The 23,541-nt window shown below is 40.2% G+C and overlaps 1 protein-coding gene across 1 annotated transcript; it reads left to right on the top strand.

Moving 5' to 3' along the window:
- Nucleotides 1–1,023: 1,023 nt before the first annotated feature.
- LOC137261915 (uncharacterized) lies at nucleotides 1,024–17,931 on the top strand. Its single transcript, XM_067799733.1, has 5 exons — nucleotides 1,024–1,434; nucleotides 6,993–7,047; nucleotides 13,896–13,974; nucleotides 16,568–16,738; nucleotides 17,197–17,931. The coding sequence occupies exons 1-5, from the start codon at nucleotides 1,116–1,118 to the stop codon at nucleotides 17,290–17,292; spliced, it is 720 nt and encodes a 239-aa protein (XP_067655834.1). The 5' UTR covers nucleotides 1,024–1,115; the 3' UTR covers nucleotides 17,293–17,931.
- Nucleotides 17,932–23,541: the final 5,610 nt, after the last annotated feature.

Below are 23,541 nucleotides of genomic sequence, written 5' to 3'. Positions count from 1 at the left end.
CGAGTGGAGTGTTTGAGAAACCAAAAGAGCCAAGGCCTAAATTTAACAATACGGTTTAAAAATATAAGTCGTGCAAATACAGATAATGCACAGGGCTCGACATGACCAGCCGATTGGTTGAACCGGGCCCATTCAACCACCCGTCTAGGTGAAGTAAGGGTCAAAGGAGTGTGTTGAGCAAAGGGAACACGATTACAGGCTCCCAATGCCCTCAACCCCCAGACTCCCGTCCTCCACCGACACAGGGCCGCAACCCACGGCAAACGGGTTGGTGAACCAAATATCCCCCCGGGTCCACAACGGGGGTGTCGGCGAGCTCTTGGCGTTACCCAGCACCCACCACGTGGAGGTGGCTCGCCACGGGTGCCCTTCGATGACAGGATCTTCTGGTACAGATATATTTTGTGTTAATACATACCCTATCACATTCCATGACATCAAATACTTTAAGGTTTCTTAGAGGTCTGTGTGGGTGACAGTATGCATGCACACATGTTTCCTCGTGAAAAATACCCAGCAAAACCTGACACCAGGCCTTTCACACAGGGAATTCCAAAAGGTGTTAAAGTCAAATGTGCGACGAAAGACAAACTCCTACCCGTCAGGCTGGGAGTGATGTGGCAGTGCTTTGGTATTTGTTTGCAGCGTTGGAATTTCTGCATTGTTAGTCGCCAATGAACGTGACAGGGAATGCACAGCAAGTAATCAATAGACCAAATCAAGTCATCGTTAAAAAACCAATCAGAAGAACACAGTTATATACCTGTCCTACTGCAAGCTCATTATGAGACTGGGTACCTGTCCAATCAGAACATATATTTATTATTTAGTGCCTGTGATTGACTGCCGGGTAGATATCTAAAAATGCCTGTCCAATTAGAACCTACATGTTTTCTTCGGGGGAGATACTTAGTGCCTGTGACTTACAGCTGGGTAGGTGTCTGAATATGTTTGTCCAATCAGAACCTACACGTTTCTCCTGACCAGTGGAAGTGGCTGACAGCAATCTGTAGGCACATCACTGTAGTAGCCAGAGTAACGTCCCGTCGACGTGTCAGCTGAAACTACCTACAGTGACTGAGTTAATATTTAACCTCACAAAACTTCCTACAGTCATGTTTGACCGATACTGGACAGTGTGGACAGCTGCCGTCTGTATGTTCATATCAGCCGGGGTGAGCCTAGCTGACACTAAATGCTCATTGCATGACTTTCAGTCTTCAGACAGCAATTATCAGGGGAAGAAGGTCAACGCTGGAATAAGAGAGAGTTCCACTGCCATAAGTCTGCTGAAGTGCCTGTCTTTCTGTAACCGCGTTGGTATCAGTAACGTGTTCTACAACCAGGGCACCCAGGACTGCATCTGTCCTCTGGCACACCCTCGACCCTGGTTACTTGTCAATGGGCCGGGTTACGTCTACTACAAGACACCAGGTGAGAATCTATCACAAGACCCTACTTCCTGCCTTCATGAGATTTTGCGAGTAAACACATTGATCTTTACTATTTCTGACAATAAGGAGTGTACAGATTTCTTCTTTATGCGACGACGACTGGATGTAAACAGGACGATCATGATCATGTTTAAGGTATATACAGAATCCGCAGTTATGTTTACTTCAACTGAAATTATTACAACGGGAATTCGGTAATAACGTTTAAAACGCGTCTAATTTCCACATGTGTACAGTAAAGGGCATGAATAAATGTGCCCTGAATTGTTTTTGGTAAACTACAAAAGTGCTTTTTATATGCTCTTTATTACATGATACATGATGGTTTAGTGAACCGTAGTTCCTTTGTAAGATGCCAAATTTTATGATCAACAACATGAACATCGATTTGCGCAATTGGGAACCGACGACATGTGTCAACCAAAGTCAGCGAGCCTGAACACCCGATCCCGTTAGTCGCCTCTTACGACAAGCACAGTCGCCTTTTATGACAAGCATGGGTTGCTGAAGGCCTGTTCTACTCCAGGACCTTCGCGGGTAACTTTCTAACCTTAATGCCGCCTAATCTAGTGCAGAAAACAAATTGAAAAAAAAGATCCCGACAGTGTTGGTGAACTAAATTAACAATCGTCTAGACGGCAAACCGACACGCTGCGCTGTTAACGCGTCTTTCCCCATGTATTAGATGCACGTTATCAAAAATATAGACAGTTTGATTACGGTTTACGTCCGGGTTAAATAAATATCTTCTCTAAATAATTTTTAATCACTGATGAACGTAAATCATATGCGGCAATACATGTTGTATATACGTCGAATTTCTACTACCTACGTATGTTTTGATCCATGTTTTAACATAGCCGTGTATTCCTTTGATAATTAATGAGTCGCACTGAGGTGCACTTTCAGTCAAGTAACACAACATAGTGTTTCCACCAGTGACGATAGCCCAGTGAAGCAGCTGCTGCGAGTAGTTTACTGTAGGGAATGTACGAGGCGACGACAAGTGGCATACATTGTGACGTTGGTTAATACGTTTAATAACGAGGATCAGACCAGAATGCCATAGTGATGTCAATACAGTGTGAAGTCATGCCAAAAGTGTCGGAGCCTTTGATCGTTCAGCAAAGTTGTTTAGAGCAAATACCTATACGTGGGACTTGCTATCTCCTACGTGGGACGTGGGACTTGCAATCATCCACGTGGGACTTGCTATCACCCACGTGGGACTTGCTATGTCCTACGTGGGACTTGCTATCTCCCCTAGGCGGGACGTGGGACTTGCTATCTCCCACGTGGGACTTGCTATCACCCACGTGGGACTTGCTATCTTCTACGCGGGACGTGGGACTTGCTATCTCCCACGTGGGACTTGCTATGTCCTTCGTCGGACGTGGGACTTGCTATCTCCTACGTGGGACGTGGGACTTGCTATCTCCTACGTGGGACGTGGGACTTTGCTATCACCCACGTGGGACTTGCTATCACCCACGTGGGACTTGCTATCTCCTACGTGGGACGTGGGACTTGCTATGTCCTATGTGGGACTTGCTATCTCCTACACGGGACGTGGGACTTGCTATCTCCCACGTGGGACTTGCTATCACCCACGTGGGACTTGCTATCTCCTTCGTCGGACGTGGGACTTGCTATCACCCACGTGGGACGCTATCTACTGTAGGAGATGCTCGATATATGTTAATATACATTAATCTGAAATAGTGAACTTACTTCCCCCACACACGGAAACCATTTCCTTCGTAACGTTGACAAGATTATTGCCATGCTTTCAACAAATGATTAAACTCGGTGAAAAATGGCAAATTCTTATAAAAAGCTTTACACCAAGACGCAACAGTTCACATGCACAATATTTGTACATGCTTTTCAACAGTTTGATGAATCATCCTCGTGCAATTAATATGCATAAGGTTTGCAGTTGTTTCCCCCAAGTTGGTGGAGAAATTCATCTTCGTTGTAACCATGTACATATACAGTGGGTGTTTTAGGTGAGTCTAGACTATTGATGGGTAGTGTAATTATTGCATATTACTTTCATGTGTTGGACCGACTGTTGTACTTTACTGCCTCGCGTTCAGATTGCCCTATTGTTACGCGTTGCAGTTAGTTCACTTTGTCACATTTTTCTATTATGCGCTGTATATTTCAGAGGTCGTTTCACATCACTCCTAGTCTACGTGCACTGACGTGTCTATCGGTGGCAATCTACTTATATCCTTAAACTTCCACAAACAACTATACTGACACTCTTTTTGCCATTTTGCCATATTGCTTTACGCCGCATTCAACACTTTTCGACCCGAGTCAAGTCACCATGTAAACAATTACGAAAAAGCAGACCACAAACGAGCGTTATATCTTATCCAACATAGCCTCATGTGAAGACAAGCAAAACTTTCGGAAGACGTGTCATAACGAGAATTTCATGTCGAAAACTACCCCCACTTCCTCTGTGTGTGTGCGTGCGTGAGTGCGTGAGTGCGTGAGTGCGTGAGTGCGTATGTGTATGTGTGAGAGCGAGAGCGAGAGAGAGAATACCCATAACTGCAATTAAATCAAGGTCCACGTCACCAAAACGTAACACACACACACACACACACACACACACACACACACACACACACACACACACACACACAATAACACTGTGTAGAAACACTGCGTTAGTGTCATAAATATGCATTGACGTGCATTTCTACTATCTACCGTCCTGCGTAACCAAACATAATACGTCATAATCGGAACCTTTAAAAGGATACGTGGCATACGTGGTAGATAGTATGTCCTACTTAGTATCTCCTACGTTGCATTTACTATCGCCTAAGTCCTACTTAGAAGATAGTACGTAGGAGATCGTGACACCAAAAATAATTTTCACAGTGGCCCTAATACGCTTCCATTGTATGCTTCCGTAAGTAGTAGAGAAATTTGATACTTGGATGCACAGTGATAATTTACAACGTATTGAATTATAGGATGGACAGATGTTAAGAAAGGGATATTCATCTTCAATTTCATTTAAATTACAAAGTACGTATTCTATCTTCTTTTTAACTATTTTATCTGCTTCTTTCAATCAGAATCAAAATCGTACGATGAAAATCGGAATCTTGCTACTGATGGTCTAAATTTGTTTACATTAACACACGAAAAAACAAGATCATTCACTGAAGAATACTTAAGGTTTTGAATAATAAATAGAGATTAATATACGAGAGAGTGTGTCATATTGTTTACAAATATGGATTTTTCTGACACGGGTTTCGTAAAAACAATATGACACACTCGCTCGTGTGTTAATTTCTTTATTATCCATTTGTATCTAGCTTTTTAATTCTAAACAACTCCACGTAAAACGAAAACAGCTGTTGTCGCTTGACGTAAAGGCCAAGGTCGCGTAAGAATACAGTGATACGGCACTATGGACGTAAACTCCCTGTGTAATTCTACTAAGAAAAGAGCGAGACATATTGACTACACGTTTTGAATTGAAATTTAATCGTTATCAACTTTTGTAACTGTAAGAATTATATAACTGGAAACATTATTAATGGGAAAGTTGTTCGTCGTCAGAAGAGTCACTCTGAGGAGAGCGAGCTGCACGGCGGCGGTTTGGAACGACTCGGTCTCACTCACTGCCATAGAAGACTTGTCAATTTTGATGTGGAATGTCCCAACGTATATTGGACCTCCGAAGATAGTGTGAACAACATCACTTGACAAGGCTTTGCTTGTGTTTGTGCACGACATGCATTGGAATGTTAGATTTATTTAGGACAAACTGTCGACGACGGAACGATTGAAGACGCGCGACGCGAGGATGAAAAAATGGTAGGCTGATTTCCGGTCGATGACAACAGATTTCCCACTTCCGCAGTGTGATGCATCAGAAATTGTTCACACTCTGTACATTTTTATGCCCAGACACTTGCATGATTTACGTTGGAGCTACGTTTTTGTCTTGCAACTTCTGGATCAAACGTTTGCGGGCACTGTGATTTGTCAGCCGTTTGTCACCCGGTCGTGACATGTGCTCCACTTTTCGTTATCGAGCCGAGTTTATTTTTACCTTTTCTAGAAATCTCATGTCATTTAACATGGTGTGTGAAAAATTGTTTGTTTGTAACGTTTTGTAATTGATTTCATTGTTTTGTGCTCGTAGTAGCGAGACTAAACATTCGTAGTAAATTTGTAGTAAAAAGTTATGAATGAAAAAAAGTAGTTCCACATTCCAAAGGGGTCATGGTCGGATAAGTGACCAGTGAAATTCGTTTTAGGGTTTATTACACGTGTGCAACATATGATTTTTATGTACTCGGTTATGTTTCACTGTATGTATAATAACAACATTTATTACTCGTCCGTTGAAGATACTGCAGTGTATTTTTTTACGGCAGTATTACACTAGTGTAATACCCCTGAAATAACATCAAAATGGTGCAAAGTTGTGACGTCACAATGCTAACGTCGCTTTCGCAAATATACTAAACCAGGCTTGACTCGCGGAAAGCTGAGAGTCCTCACAGTGTAAGCAAATTCGCCGCAGTTTCTGTCAATTTATGTTGGCGAGTAATAAACAGAATACTAAACTCACTCCCGTGAAATACCATTTTTATTAAACTCGTTAAAGATTTAGTATCAAACTCGCTTTCGCGCGTTTGATACCAAATCATTAACTCGTTTAATAAAATGATATTGCACGGAAGGTCGTTTTGTATCCTCTGTTTACTCGACAAAGATATTTTCTGTTCTCTCTCATTTGCGCAGTGAACTAAAGAATTACTAGCCGTGTTAAAGTATATAGTTTAAAAGGGGCAACTGATCCAGAGGGAATACTGTTCCTCGCCATGAGTCTAATTGTGAAACTTTTCAGACCGTATACCTTCCGAAGAAGCATATAACTTATAAAACATGCATATTTTCGTTCTGACAATAGATTTTGTACTGTAAGGTCTTTAGGCCCATATACCACTCAACACAAATATACAACACACGCCGGTTACTGGACAAAGACAAGACAACAATCGAAATACGATCACTCGTCACAGTTCTCGAGTCCATGTGCAGGCACACGCTATTGTTCATCGTTATTGCGTTTGGGCGATGCTCTCCAGTTACTGCGAACAACCTCTCAGTACATTGCCCCGACGATGTTATGACATCAGGAGTTTGATGACGTCTAAATGCTATGGCATCACTGCACTGTAAGTCTAATGACAGAACCGTGTTCAGATATGTATATTTTTCATTGAAACCGAATGAAGAGTGATCATTGATAAAAGAACATAAAATCTCATCCTCGTGCCTTCTGATATCAATCGTTGATAAAGGATGACATATCCTCGAAAAGCCTCGGATATTTGTACCTTTATCAATTCGTAGTGATATATTTCACATCAAAAGACACTCGAGTGAGATTTCCTCTCTATATATATCGTCTGAAATCTGTGCCGGGCATGCTCCACTTTGTAGTGTATGAAGTTTGTTGTAACTTATCTGTCCCTGTTTCTCTGACAGACTTGGTTGACATGGAAATACAAGAAGTGCTCGGCGTTTCATCAGAAAGGGACAGGTAGGTGATTGTCTTCCCTCCTAAATTTGAATTAGAACAACATCTGAAATTCCTTGTAGGGATGACCTGATATCAGTATTCCAAAACACAGAATTTGAACACATCGAGTCTACCTTACTTTTTATCTAGTTGACGGGACGTTTTCATGCTGCAGTGTTTAGAGCTGTTATAAAGGCCGTTCTGTGATACTCACACACGGAACAACTGTATGTAAGTAGACACACGTGCTGTCACACAAAGCCATGGAATATGTGCATGTCAGCAGACACAGTGTCACACTTACACACGAAACATCTGCGTGTCTGCTGATATATAGTCTGGTTCATAATTATTGAGAATTTTTCTTCTTACTTTGAGCTATCCTAACACCTCAACTGATTCACTGATACTTAAAACTAAGTAATGGTATAAGGGAGGTAACTCATCTTGGCCTACTGAGTATAGTACAATTAGAGTTACCTCCCCTGAATTTGTAGCAGACGTCATTTTCCTCAGCACTGTCAAGAATGTCTGCTGAAGATAAAAGAAGGTTGATTTTTGAGTTGTGTAATCAAGGAATTGATGATGTAAATACATTGGCAGAGAGAACAGGAACTCCTCTTTCTACTGTGTATAGGATTAGGAAGAATTTTAAAGAGGAAAATGATTTTGGGCACCAGAAAGGAGCAGGGAGACCCAGAAAATTGGACTTCTCAGATCGCGTCCGGCTGGGAATTTTAGCGTCTAAAAAGCAAAGGGCAAGCATCTTCAACATCAGGTATGAAATGATAGAAAGGGGATCAACAGTTGTATCAAAATCTACAGTTAGAAGAAATTTGATTGATCTTGGATGGGAGAAAGAGACTAGAATTCCTTCTCCTCTCATGAAACAAGAACATAAAGACAGGCGTGTTGAGTGGTGTTTGGCACATGAAAACTTTGACTGGGAAAATGTGATTTTTACTGATGAAAGCTCAATATGGGTATATCCCAATAATGTGAAAATATGGACAAAGTCTGCGTCAGCACCGTTGTATCAACGACCTAAATACAGCCCAAAGTTTCATGTATGGGGAGGGATATCCTTATTAGGAACGACCCCGCTGTGTGTGTTTGAGGGAAATCTGACAAGTCAACGCTACACTAACATATTAGATAATTTTCTCCTTCCAAGTGCACATGTGTTTTATGGAAATGACTGGATTTTGCAGCAAGATAATGATCCTAAACACACCGCAAAACATGCCAAGCAGTGGTTTCAGGAGAAAAATGTGACTGCATTACCATTTCCTGCATATAGTCCTGACTTAAATCCCATAGAGAACATTTGGGGGATGATGAAGGAATGTGTGAATCAAAAGGGGTTGACAAAAATTGAAGACATGAAGAGAGAAGTGGTCCGATACTGGGACAGCATAACTCACGAGACACTAACCTCTCTGATAGGAAGTATGCCTACCCGTCTTAGACTGTGCCGTGAAGCTCAAGGAGACTTGATAAAATATTAAATTGTTACCTACACAACATGAAAAGGTCAGTTCACTTTCACAATACATTCAATTTTATCTGATTTGTTCTCGTTTAATAATATGAAATGCTTTAGCTATTCTCAATAATTTTGAACCATACTGTAGATGGTAACACGGTAAATACTGATATGCAATGAGTCATACTTTGTAGTGACGTAATCAGCTTACTTGTATGCATGTACACAATGCGGTTTCCGAGACATTCACCCTCCGTATTCTCACACGTTGCTGTGCCGTTTAACATAGTCTCAACCAATAAAGGTCCCATCCTCAAAGAAGAAGCGACCTCCTGGAAATCTGCTGACGCCATTTGATTGATGATACCATGCTATCTTGGTGTTTTTACTGTTTCGACTTTTGTTGTGTCGCTGGTTGATAGTGGTTAGCTTGAGATACTCTCAGATAAAAGCTCGAATCAAAACAAAGTTCTAACGATCGCTGATGAACCTTGACAGTTTTTGACCAAGCGCCCTTGAACCTGAACTTGTTGACGCACCTACCTACAGGGAGTCCAGCAAAATAAATAAAGTTTTCAGCATTTCGTTGATAGATCCGAGTATATTCTCATAACTTCGATTAATTTAGAAGGCTGATTTGAAACATCGTGCAGCACTATTGCAGCACTGAGTACTATTTCATGCCATATGAGGACAACTTGGTAGTGCGACAAGATATGCGACGAAACCGCATTATCAGTGGTTCAAGGGAGATTACTCTCTCCCTCTGCCTCGTTCAGGCGAATGTGGGCACACATTCGAAACTATTGTACCTTGAAAACATCAAATAAATTATGTCTCACAAATAAATACTCAAAAATTCAATATAATTGTGGCATATTGACTAGCAATGTATGAAATAATTCCTAAACAAGTTAAACAATACCAAAAGACACTAAGCAGTACCCCTCGAAACTAGGCCGTGGACTCATTAATATTCATGAGTTGTTTCCTTTTGTGGAAAGGTTCTCACGCTGTCTATGACGCCATTGTTTGAGATTATGAACTTTGACGTCATAGATAAGGGTCATATGGTAATTGCCTTACTACGTCTGCCGACTTGTTACTAAGACAGGTCTACACGACGACATAATAGCTTCATAATTATGGATCATGGACGAGTTCCGAGGATGCTGTGTAAATTTAACCTGCTGTAAAAGCCTTCGTGTTTGCGAAACGGAGTTTTGGCTAAGTCGAAGTTACCTTGTTTTAAAGGACAAGGACAAATTTTGTAACTTCTGTGGATTCAGCATCCAAAGACAACTATTTCCCCATTGAAGATTTTCAAGAGGAAGAGGTAAATGAACATCTATATTCTTATGGATTTCAACCACTTTTTCCTGAACATGATTTGGATGTTTTGTGTTACTACAAATATCGACTAAGATAGAAGATTACATTCTAAACCGAAGGTACAAAAGAAAAACATTCAGGTATCCACCTAAAAACACTACTGACTATACCATCAGGACCTTTCTGACCATATATCTCGGTGGCTTCCATGAAAAGTATGATGAATTTGGGGCTTGTTTTTGTGTGTGTTATTCGTGACTGACAACATGTTTGTCTCAGGATATCTGAATGAACCGAGGAGAGTTGCATATGGCTTGCCTGCTAAGGAAGGAAGAATAAAACAATTACTGGTTTGGCGGTCAAAGAAGAAACAATCATACATTACTCATACTGCCATGTTTAACCGCACCAATATTGTGAACAATCTTGCTGTGAACTGGAACTATATTTCAACTCAAGAATCTTTACAAGATGTGATATTTGAAGATGAGGCAGTTCAACGTATCTTTGGGGATACCTATATGATGTATGTCTTTGCAATCGTTTCCCATGGAGGATTTAAAATTCTACTGATGAGACGATTTGATGGACTTACCTTTGTTGGAAGATTGTTCTGGTGGGTGGAGTCACTACTGTGCACTGGTGTTCATTCTAAATCATACAGTTGCTGGTTGGCTGTGGAGGCATTTAAGTATTTTACCGGATATTGCATGTATTGAAACACAGCCACAACATGGATTGTGATTTAATTCAGATGGGTGCAGTATGCAATGACACTGAAAAGACCTTTGAATTCATGAAAGAAAATAACCTGCTTGCCTCTACAATGAACTGTGAACAATGTAACATGTCCATGTCATGGCAAAAAGACAGTAAGATCAAATCTGATGGTCATGTATGGCGTTGCACAAAATGTAGGAAATGTAAATCTGTAAGATTTGGAAGTCTCTGTGAAGGACAGAAAGCCTCACTTGGTACATTGTTAATGATCTTGTACCTTTTTTGCCATGACATTCCAGGTCACATCGCTGTGAAAATGTTGAGCGTGTGTGAGAACACTGTCTATAACTGGTATAATCTATACCGCGATTTAATGTCTCGTTCTCTCCTTGATGACCCTGTTGTACTTGATGGAGTTGGTCATGTGGTTGAAATGGATGAGAGTAAATGGGGGAGAAAGAGAAAATACAACATGGGTCAGGGTATTAAAAACTTTTGGATCTTTGGTCTGATTGACAGACAAAGTAAATAGGTTCCTCTGTTTAATGTATATGACAAAACAACTGAAACCCTGTTGCCAATAATCATTGCCCATGTAGAAGTTGGCACCAAAATTATTACAGATGAATTCAAATCATATAGTTGTCTACAAAATGCAGGGTATGAACATGGCACTGTTAAACACAAAGATAGTTACGTAGATAAAAAAAACTGGGGCCCACACAAATTCAATCGAAGGATTTTGGGGCAATGCAAAAGCAAAGTTCAAGACAATGCATGGAGTCCCGAAAGAACAGCTGGCTTCTCATCTTGATGAGATCATGTTTAGATGGAACAACAAAGATGGTTCCATGTTCACAATCATGCTTCGTCTTATTGCCAAATATTACACATTGTGAATCAATTTATGAGGTATGCTTCATTTTGTATGAAAATACTGAGAGGTTTCCATCAGCTATAGTGACTATAGCTAGCATCAGTTCTCGTTAAATCGTTCAGGTTGTTACTCCTCAAAATGTTCAAGATTACCTTAACATTTCCAACATATGGTACTGAAAGCATGTATGTATAATAGTTCCTGTCAACAATTTGACCAAACTACCTCTGATAGTGCTACAAAGATATTTAATCAGCATCTGTGCTGGTGACTGAAATTGTCTTGTCAGATTCAGTGTGAAATTTGATAAATTTCCTTCACTGTCATGAAATGCATTGACAGGGATAATATTAATCATCTTGTTTGTTGTTTTCAGCCTTGTGAATCAATTCATGAGTTATGCTTCATACATTTTGTATGACAATACTGAAATTTTTCCATCAAATTCATGTGACTATAGCTAGCATCAGTTCTTGTTAAGGGTTCATGTTGTTACTCTTCTAAATGTCCATGACGCCTATAAAGTAACTTTTCAAACATATGGTGCTTAAAGGATGTATGCATGATATAGTTCCTGGAATGAATAAAATTTAGAATCTTCAGAATGTGTTATTGTTTCATTGTGAGAGTGATTCATTTTTGTAACATTTGAATTGTAAGAAAAGTAGATTTACTTTGTTTCCAAAATGTGGGCCCACCTAAAAAATCTCTGAAGAAAAACACATAAGTGGACCCATAAATCTGTCCACTTTAAGAACTTCAGTTTAGAAGGTGAGCTCGATCACATAATGCAGATTTATGTATCTTCTTAAAATGTAGGCCACCCACAAATTGCTGTATAGGGATAAAAAATAAGTGGGCCCACATGTGTTTTCATGTCAATGCAGTAACGTTTTGTTTTGTGGTTGACACAACTGTTAAGCAAGGACAATGGAATAGCCTACCTTTCCTGGCTCTGACATGGGTTACTTCAACATCAGGGGGTACTCTGTAATTTTATAACTCGAGTAGGATTACTTACTAAGACAATACCTCTATCTATACAATGGGGGCCCACATCCGAGTCCCTCAAGTAACCAGCAAGTGGGTGATCTAGAATTCGGTAATATTTGACAAACACGCAGAGAAGTCTTGAAGGTCAATAGTGTTATTCATAGTGATGGAAATGCCTCTCTAAACAGAATAACCTGAGCATTTTAATGATAAACCTGACGGACGATATCGTACATCGCTTTCGCAGCGCTATGTTTTTTCTCAGATACGAAACTAAACGTCATAGCTCTAAGCTGTATCTAGGGTTGTCTCCCCTCGCAACTCGAACCACTGATAATGCGGTTTCGCCAGATATGCTGACGCTTTCATAGAAAATTCTGATAGCACAACACGAATTGTGATGACATGTCACAACGTCGCGATAAGATGGCACTACAAGGAGTCTATATAGTAAGGTTTCACACTGCATGGAGTCTATAGAAATAGTAAGGTCTCACACTACATGGAGTCTATACAGTAAGGTCTCGCACTACATGGAGTCTATAGAATAATGCCTCACACTGCATGGAATTTATATACATAATAAGGTCTCACACTATATATGGAGTCTATGTAGTAAGGTCTATCTCACACTACAGAGTGTCAATATAGTAAGGTTTCACACAGCATGAAATCTATATTGTAAGGTCTCACACTACATGAACTGTATATAGTAAGGTCTCACACTACATGGAGTCTTTAGAGTAAGGTCTTACACTGCATGGAATCTATATACATCCGAAGATCTCACACTATATGGAGTCTATATAGTGAGGTCTCACATTACATGGTGTCTATATAGTAAGGTGTCACAGTGCATGAAATCTATATAGCAAGGTCTACCACTGTATAGTCTATAGAGTAAGGTCTATAGATGGAATGGAATCTATATACATAGTAAGGTCTCACACTACATTTAGTCTATAGAATAAGGTCTGAAACTGCATGAAATCTGTATAAATTTACATAGTAAGGTCTCACACTACATTTAGTCTATAGAATAAGGTCTGAAACTGCATGAAATCTATATAGTAAGATCTCATATTACGTGGAGTCTAGTAAGGTCGTTTCCCTGACATGTCTTGTGCCAACACAATCTCACATCTTCATGGTCGTTTGAGTCATGTAACATATTTTATTATCTAACCTTCGCAAATCAAAGTCACCTTCTTATGTGAAGAGTGTATGCGCATCCCTGTGTCGGCAGCCATGTATCTATCTACTAATTAAGTAGATCTCCGTTCAATCATGGTTGAGACCTGACTTTCTGAAACTGGTTGAAAAATATATCACTAAGCAGGCATAACATGTACAAATGATATCAGATGAAATGTCTCAAATTTCAATATGATTTTTTTTGTCAAAAACAACGTTGTCCATGTCTATATAGCAAGGATCGCTCTGTCTCGTTTACGATTTCAGTTTTCCAAAAACGAATGCCATTGGAGGATCTGCTGCCGCCTGGAAGCCAAGATTGGATGATGCAGATCCCTGGATTGAGGTGAATCTTGACGTTAGCATTATATGTCCTTCGAGGAAGTCTTCGACGTCTGTAGATGATGATGTGCCATGTGTGGCACCTACCTGTCGACCATGATGTATACCTACCTCTCAGACATGAGTGACCCATTTCTATCTGACATGAAAGGCACCTACCTGTAAAACATGTGTGGCACTTACGTATCAGGCAAGAGTGGTACATACTTGTCGGAGACGTGTGGCACTTATCTGTAGGATATGAGTTATACCTACCTTTTAGGCATGAGTGGAATCTATGTGTGAGACATTAGTGGTAGCTACCTGTCAGAACCTGTCGTCAACGAGGTGCACCTACCTGTCAGACATGAGTAGCACCTACTTGTCAAGTATTCGTGGCACCTAACTGTCAGACAAGAGTGGTACCAACCTGTCAGACATGAGTGGTACCTACCTGTCAGACAAGAATTCTTCCCTACCTGTCGGACATGAGTGGCACCTACCTGTAAAACATATGTGGCAACTACCTGTCAGACATGAGTGGTACCTACTTGTCGGCCATGATATGCACAGCCTGCCAGATGTGAAAGGCACCTGTCGGCAATGAGTGACATTTGCCTGTCAGACATGAGTGGTAGATAGCTGCCAGAAATCGGTCATACATAAGAAGCACCTACATATGAGACTTGAGTGACACCTATATGTCAGATATGAGTGGTACTTACCTGTCAAACATGAGCGGTAGCTACCTGCCAGACATGAGTGATACTTATCTGTCAGACATAAGTGACACCTGTGAGACCTGGGTGACACTTACCTATCCGACACGAGTGGCATCTACCTGTCAGATAGGAAAGGCACCTATCTGTCAGCCACAGGTGATACCTATCTGTGAGACGTGGGTGGCATTAAACAGTCAGACATGTCTCCCATCTACCTGTTAGATAGGAGAGGCACCTATCTGTCTGACATAAGTGGTCTGTCAGACATGAGTGATACCTACCTGTCAAACATGAGTAGTACGTTCCTGCCCAACATGAGTTGTACCTGCCCGTCTTTCATGATGTGCACCTACCTGTCGGCTATAATGTGCACCTTTCTGACAGACCTGAGTGGCACCTACCTTTCAGACACCAAACTTTTTATTTGCCATTTCAGCACCTCCGCCATGTCTTCACCCAGTTTAACCACTGACCACTCAAGCTTGTTGAGCAATAATTCATCCAGCAAGTACAGCAAGTAAACCAGACGCCAACAAACTCGAACCAGTGAAACTCGATGGGTGAAACTTCCCATCCCATAACTCTGCTCGAAGTTGTTACCAACATTTGCTGGCCAATCGGACTCCATATGCCTGAAAATTTCTAGCTCACTAAATAATTCACTACCCCGAACTTGTCGACGTTCAGCCGCTAATAAGATTATCATTGATGTCAGGCCATTGTCTTGCATGATTTAGAAGTGTATTATAACAAGCCGAAGAAATTGATGTATATACAAATTGTCCCCATGAAAATTCTCTAGCCAGTCAGGCGGGTTACTGTGGATATTTACTGGAACGACTGAATCTTTATTAGCCACGGGCTAGCGGGTTCCCCATTGATCACAGAGTGCCATGTTTGGTTCCATCTCATGTGATAAAGAGAGTGCTCCAGTTCTCCATCTTAAGCATAGTCCTTGGTCATTTGTGTCGATAGCTGGATGTGTCGAACACGACAAGCATAGACATATTACAGCTGTCAACAAAATCACCGATCTCTTTCAAGACACAGTTAAGGACAGTCTCGAAGCTATCTGCTGGCCGGTATGCAGACTGTTGTTTGTCAGATATGTCATGTTTTTCCAAATGGTCAATCAGATGCATCTTAGCGGTTTTTCAAGATGTTTTGACATAAAATGATACATTTGGCACGGTTGGCTTACTCCAATATTTTTTGTTAGTGTATTATTGCCAGTATCCGTTGTTTTGTTATTACTAATGCATTTTGCACATACAATCCAGTTGTATTACTTAATCACAATTGCAACAAATCGAGGATGAGTACCATTTTTTGCTTATTTGTCCTTATTATTCTCGAAGCCGCAAGAAAATTATTCCAACAGATTCTCATGCTAATCCATCACGGGCTAAATATTATCAGTTATTGACATCAACCCACTATGAACAGATGCTAGCTTTAAGTATCTATCTGAAACGAAACCTGCCAATTTGAGTATATTGGTAGTACATAACCCTCCACTCTTTCTTTGTACACCGCTGTGCACGGTTTCTTTTGTATATTTATTGTACTCTAGGCCATGTGACCTTCATACTGAAAAAAATTGTCATTGTCATTGTCACGTAATCACTGTTCCATGTATATCTAATCCCTGTCACATGTATATAGGTCGGCTCTGTGATGTATTCCTTCACTCACACAATCAATGGTATAAAAGATCTACCAAACGTCGCATCTATAATAAAGAAGTTGTTATCCATAAAGTAGCGTACCTTTCCTATACATGTTGTTTTCTGTTATCTCCACTTTGCCTGTAATTTTATAACAGACTATACAAGCCTAATGCATGCTTGTCGGGAGTGACACACTCAAAATTTCCCACCGTCTTCTCGTCAACAGTTTGGGGTGCGTCGCTCTCTTTATCTTGTTGAACTTCGAATCCACAAGGACATGACTGGTGTTGCGAAGAGTGTCGAGTTCAGGGACACCAGCAGTAGGATCTGGATAAAAACCTGGGCGAGGGGCGATGGGGAATCCGCTCAGTCTGATTGGTTCTTTCCACACTTTCGAGTGAGTTTTACTTCTTGAAGCTTTTAACATGCCTTATTGGTGTGTGCATGTGTGTGTGACAAACGGGAACCAACGCAGTTTTGGATATTATTAATTCAAATTATCACAATCTGATATTTTGACCCCAGAGTGCTGTAAAACGACTGTATTTAACAAACATAATTTATTTTGGTTTTAACCCTCTACACTGCAGTCATAACTTCAAATAACTGAATAAGATTTTCCGGTATGGTTGTGCAGAGCCAGACAAAACAATGCTTTCATTATCGAAGAGATCTTGTGAATGGCAGGAGCTATCCTACGGCAGAACATGCTTGCCCTTTTAACAAACACCTTGTGTCATCACTGGTTTTCGGAGATCCATTCCTATGACAGATGATGATAGAATGTTTTCCATTGCACCTTTAGCCATCACTGTGAAGCAGCCTTCCTTGAACATAAAGATGTCTTCTTTACAGATGCTGACCGTTCCTACAGACGCAGTCCGACTCTCCTTTGACAACCCCAGTAATGTTGAAATTAGGTTCATAATGGTGGTTGGTCGCGTAAACTGACAACTATAGGGTTGATGATTAAGACGAAGGGTGATGGGGTTGGAATGAGTAGGGTGGAGTGAAGAAAGTGCGTCTAAACAGTTGATGTGGTGAGAGATGGGGAGGTGAAATACAGTGCGGAAAACAGGTGTATGAGATGTGCTTCGGGAGGAAAGGTATACTGGAACACAGATGGCATTTCCATGTTTGATGTTGTGTATTGGCTATTTGCACCCGTTTAAAAATACCTCTATCCATTTCACCTTGCATAAAACATATCATCAGTTCAACACCCTCCAAGTCCCACGTCAAACACCTTTCATGTCGCAAACGTTGCACGTCGCATACGCTCCATGGCAAAAGCCTTCCACGTCACACACCTTCCACGTCGCACACGTTCCATTGCACAAACCTTCCATGGCACACAATGTATGTTTGGTTTATACAACACTTGACCATTGTGCCCTTCAGTTGGGACACACGTTTCACGTCGTCCACCTTCCATGGCACACACGTTCCACGACACACACCTTCCATGGCACACAATGTATGTTTGGTTTATACAACATTGGACCATTGTCCCCTCGTGTTGTGAGTCTCTAGAATATTAAGGATCTCCATATTAGCCTTCGTGAATAAAAATGTCTGAGAACAAGGAAACGTCTATCTTCTTCTTGATAACTGCGATCCTGCCTTACTTACCTGTAAATGCACAATTCTTTCTAATTCATTTACCAACCTAACCTCTACAGCAGACTAATCTAGGAGACAAGTGAGATGAGTGATGATGAGTTTTGTTGAGAAAAGAAAGGTGTTTGACGAAAGGGATGATTTCACCTTTCCAACAGCCAGCTTTCCCTCCAATATTCCCAAAGCTCTAGCTCACATGTGTAAGGCCACACACATTCCGCGGCACACACGTTCCACGTCACTCGGGTTCCAAGGCACTCAGGTTCCACGGCACACACGTTTCATAGTACACAATGTATCTTTGGTTTATGCAGCATTGGACCAATACCCCCTTCTTACCTTCATTCATCAACCTAACCCCTAAAAAAGGCTAATCCAGAAGACGATTCTGCCTCCTGTATGCAGATTTATGTTGAGAAAGGACCAACAATGTTGTTTGACCAAAGGGATGATTTCAATAACTTTTCAATAGCCAGATTTCCCTTCGAGGAATATTTCAAAAGCTTCAGTCTTTTCACATGCGTAAGGTTTATGTACATGGTGTTTTTACCAAGATTTCATACAGCATCACCCAATTCCTGCTCAGATGTTCTTCGATCAAGGTTACTGCATTTAAGGACAAAAACATGTTTTAAGCACTTGGAGGTAACTATAAACCTTTTTATATGGATGACAAACACTGTGTTCTGTGTTATTTTAGGATCTGATAAATCTCTGTCAGGTACCTTTGCTGGAGCTTTGCACGACCAAGGTTACACGAGAAAATTTATGCTTCTAACTATGGAGGTTTTTTTGACACATTTACAAGACCTTATAATCCCTGTTAGTTTTGGACTTTTTTGGATTTTTTTCAGACAACTGGTCTATTGAACTACTCGCATGGCGAATCTATGTTGTTTGCACTCCATGGTTGAAGGAGGTTGCAGTTGACGGGTACAAACCACAACTGTTTCAGAAACCTTTACTTGAATATAATGTGGCTGTTTGTCGTCAGTGATATTGGTTCTTTGATTTGCGTGTGAAATTGTCACGCTTAGTGACATGTCTTGCCTGATACATTGTTTAAGAAGTAAATTTTCTTTTTTTCTTCAAACAAAACCATTAAACGCGCTGCTGATCACTACACTTTCAAGTTCATCAATCATTCCATTGTAACAGCTACTGTATCGTTTTTGCTACACTGAAGCACTTTGAGAATGGGTAATTGACAAGGAGTGTTGTGACAACCTCGTGGACGTAGACCAAAGTAAGGTGATATTTTCAAGAAGAAATTGATTCATGATACTTACATTCATTAACCTTTAAACATCCGAGCATTGTCACCTTGTGCTTTTATGAAGAACTTTGACTGACTTACTTTAGAAATATTCTCGATGCATGACCACCGTTTACCTAAGAGAAACTTATGGTATAACTTACTTCTCATTGATTCTGTTTTGAATGACTGACCCAAACTGTTTGCAACCTTCTGCCTTATAAATACTTCAAGAACCCGTTTAGTCAACAAGAATAGGGATCAAGGTCTGAAAGTAGGTCACGTTATGGGTGGTTTGTGGCTGGGTGGGCTTAGATGGTTGGTTGGTGGGTGTGTGATTGGGTGGACTGGGTGGTTGGCTGGTTGGCTGGCTGGCTAGCTGGTTTATTGAAGGAGTTACATATCAGTCAGTCACAACAGAGTAACGCTCACCCTGAAGTCACCGGTGAGTGTAATGCAACCACAGTCACAATGAAGAACATATAGATAAAATAACTTTATAAAACCCATATGGTAATTAGTGGTAGTTAACCTCTGTGAAAACACACCGTGACGCAATACTGAGAGAATAGCTACATTATAATGAATGTCAAACCAAAAGTTTTGTAAAACAGAATTATTCATGATTTCCAAGTCAATGCTAAACAGATTGAAATGTTATGATCTGTAATTATTAAATGATACAACAACATCTAATCAAATTAAACTATGGAGTAATTAATTTTCAGAAATTGCATACTTTGTAATTTCTTCACTGGAATACCCTTTCTGAAAAATTGTTTTTTGTTATGAAATTATCTCATCACCTGTGACTGTATTCTAACCTGTTGGGGACCAGTTTAAGCAGGATCGTTTAAAGGAGAGATTGTTTTGACTCAAACTGTTTCCCAATTTATATAGATACAGTCCATATTGTCAACGGACTAAATAAATACTCTTTACACATTACATGATCGTAAATGCGTTATGAATGCATGCTTTACTCACTAACAATAAATTACCGCCTCCTGCGTTACTTACTGCTAACAGATCCCACACTTGTTTTTACCTTTCATTTATTTGAACTAACTGCATGTCAAATAGTCTGAAATATCAGTCGATTGACAACTAAACGACATAGGAAAAACACATAAAATAGTCAGTTAGTTGTACATGGTAAAGGCTCGGGTTTGCGGTAAAACACACATAAAGAAATCTGACTTTTAAAGAAAAACTAAAAGTGAAAAGATGACGTAACTTAGTGAGTAACGGTAGGAGAATCGGGGTGAATCACTGGTAACCTGAAACTGTTTCCATATAATTATCAATTCTGACATGTTGTCACTCTAACGGAGTGTTTTATTACGAACAGTGTTTCCTTTTTCCTGATATAGTTATGGAAATACTCGCCATATTGCCATCGTGTTGCCTTAGAGTAGTGGTTCTTTCAGTTTATATAACTGGCAATAATTTTACTTCGAGTGGTATTTATTGACATTGATATATTTATGCATTCAGGAGTTACCTTTAGTTGATATTGTAAAGGTGATATTTGATATTTAGTTTTGTTCCGATTGACATTTTTTTCTATAGTACATTGTTGTCTTCGAGCAGGTTTTCTTTCAATGTATGTTGTTACGAAAATATTTGCCTTTCGTTTTTTTCAGTTGATATTGTCACTTGGTAAGTCACTGGGTTGGTTCAGAGAGAGAGCCTAAAACTAGCATATGAGTCGAACTGAGATAGCCTAGTTGTTTTATCGTCGTCGACGACGGGTTTTATGATATATACATATTCTTTATAATCATAGTTGTTCTCTTCACGATATGACAGACGTACTTCCGATGTGACGTTAAATATTAACACACTCACTATACAGGGAGTCAGTAATTGAGTCACACAGGAAACGGGGAACATTGTGTCCGTAAGTTCATATTGACACATTGATGAAGTCTTTAATGTTTCCTTAAACTGATATTGTAATGGTAGTATTTGACATTTAGTTTTGTTCCGACTGACATTTGGTCATGTTCCTATCGTGTCTTACAACAGTCTTTCCTTCAGTGTATATTGTTATTAACACATTTGTCTTTGGTCATTTGATATTGTCATATTTCCATCTTGTCTCAACAGCACTTTTTCCATAAATATATACCATTATGAAAATATTTCAGCTGAAGTTTGGTTTCGACTGATATATTAGGCAGACCTTTACATTTCCACTTCAGATGTCGTAGAGAATTCAAATTACATCACCGTTCATTGAAGCAGTTCCTACCAGAGATCAGAACATTATGTTCAAACTTCAATCAGTTTCACTTGCTATCAAGTCAGAAATTCTGAAAAGTTTCAAGTTTCGTGTTGCACTGTGGTTGATATCGTGCGACGTGTTTCAATAAAACATTCTGTGAACTGATGTGTATTTCCATATTCGCTGTGCGTGCGTACGCGCGTGCGCGCGCGTGTGTGTTGTCTACAGACCACAGTGTTCAAGCAATTACATTCACCATCCTAATTGCTACAAGCAGTCTCCTATAACCGATTAAAATTAACCAGTTTTATATCTAACTTCAAAGCTTCCTCTCACAAAGACTTCAATTTTAGAAACACAAACACATCAGTGTGTAACACCCGCTGTGAATACAAGTGACCTGTGGTGTCATGTACGTCGGGTCTCAAAAGAATCAGTTAATACAAATTCTTGTGACAATATGCGATATTGTGCAACTATTTGAAAGGTTCCAGTACAATCAGTGTGTACCACATGCGCTGACAGATTGTTACCCGTCTAATTGTAAGTGACATGTCAGTTTAGAACAAGCTAAAATATCCTTCCGTGAAAGCGCGTTACCTAGTTGAAATCTTAAATGTCGGGTGGGAAGCGTACCCCTTTCTCATTGTCTAAGTCATTTGTTGTAGCTTTGTAAATGTTAGATTGTGAAGCAATCGAAGTTTGTGAAAATAAATAAGCCCTATCTCACAACATGCCGTAACCCCAAACTTACAACATGACATGATCTTCAACTCTCTCACAACAAGGCGTTTACACTCATTAGCAATATGGCGTGACTCCGGACTCTCCCCCCACACGGGGTAACTCCACATTCACTCACAACATGCCATAACCTGAAACTCACAACATGGCGTAACCCCACACTTTCTGACAACATTGCATGGCTCCCGTTGGGTCGCGTGGACACTGTGAACATAGGTGACTTGTTCATGGATATCACTCTAGCCCAGGTGTCAAACCCAGATGCCGTATCCATTACATCACTTCCTTGAAGATGTAACTGGGGTAATGATAGCCATAAAGTAACAAGTGCCACTCCTTGAAGATGTAACTGGGATAATGGTAGTCATAAAGTAACAAATACCACTCCTTGAAGATGTAACTGGGGTAATGATAGCCATAAAGTAACAAGTGCCACTCCTTGAAGATGTAACTGGGATAATGGTAGTCATAAAGTAACAAATACCACTCCTTGAAGATGTAACTGGGATCATGATAGCCATCAAGTAACAAATACCACTCCTTGAAGATGTAACTGGGGTAATGATAGCCATAAAGTAACAAGTGCCGCTCCTTGAAGATGTAACTGGGATAATGGTAGTCATAAAGTAACAAATACCACTCCTTGAAGATGTAACTGGGATAATGATAGCCATCAAGTAACAAATACCACTCCTTAAAGATGGAACTGGGGTAATGATAGCCATAAAGTAACAAGTGCCGCTCCTTGAAGATGTAACTGGGATAATGATAGCCATAAAGTAACAAGTGCCACTCCTTGAAGATGTAACTGGGATAAAATGATAGCCATAAAGTAACAAGTGCCACTCCTTGAAGATGTAACTGGGATAATGGTAGTCATAATGTAACAAGTGGCACTCCCTGAAGATGTAACTGGGATAATGGTAGTCATAAAGTAACAAGTACCACTCCTTGAAGATGTAACTGGGGTAATGATAGCCATAAAGTAACAAGTACCACTCCTTGAAGATGTAACTGGGATAATGGTAGTCATAAAGTAACAAGTACCACTCCTTGAAGATGTAACTGGGATAATGGTAGTCATAAAGTAACAAGTGCCACTCCTTGAAGATGTAACTGGGATAATGATAGCCATAAAGTAACAAGTACCACTCCTTGAAGATGTAACTGGGACAATGGTAGTCATAAAGTAGCAAGTACCACTCCTTGAAGATGTAACTGGGATAATGGTAGTCATAAAGTAACAAGTGCCACTCCTTGAAGATGTAACTGGGATAATGGTAGTCATAAAGTAACAAGTACCTCTCCTTGAAGATGTAACTGGGGTAATGATAGCCATAATGTAACAAGT

The sequence above is a fragment of the Haliotis asinina genome, chromosome 14, assembly GCF_037392515.1.
Source record: "Haliotis asinina isolate JCU_RB_2024 chromosome 14, JCU_Hal_asi_v2, whole genome shotgun sequence".
Classification (NCBI taxonomy): domain Eukaryota; kingdom Metazoa; phylum Mollusca; class Gastropoda; order Lepetellida; family Haliotidae; genus Haliotis; species Haliotis asinina.
The sequence above is the reverse complement of the archived record's forward strand: the minus strand, read 5'-3'. Positions and strand labels throughout refer to the sequence as shown.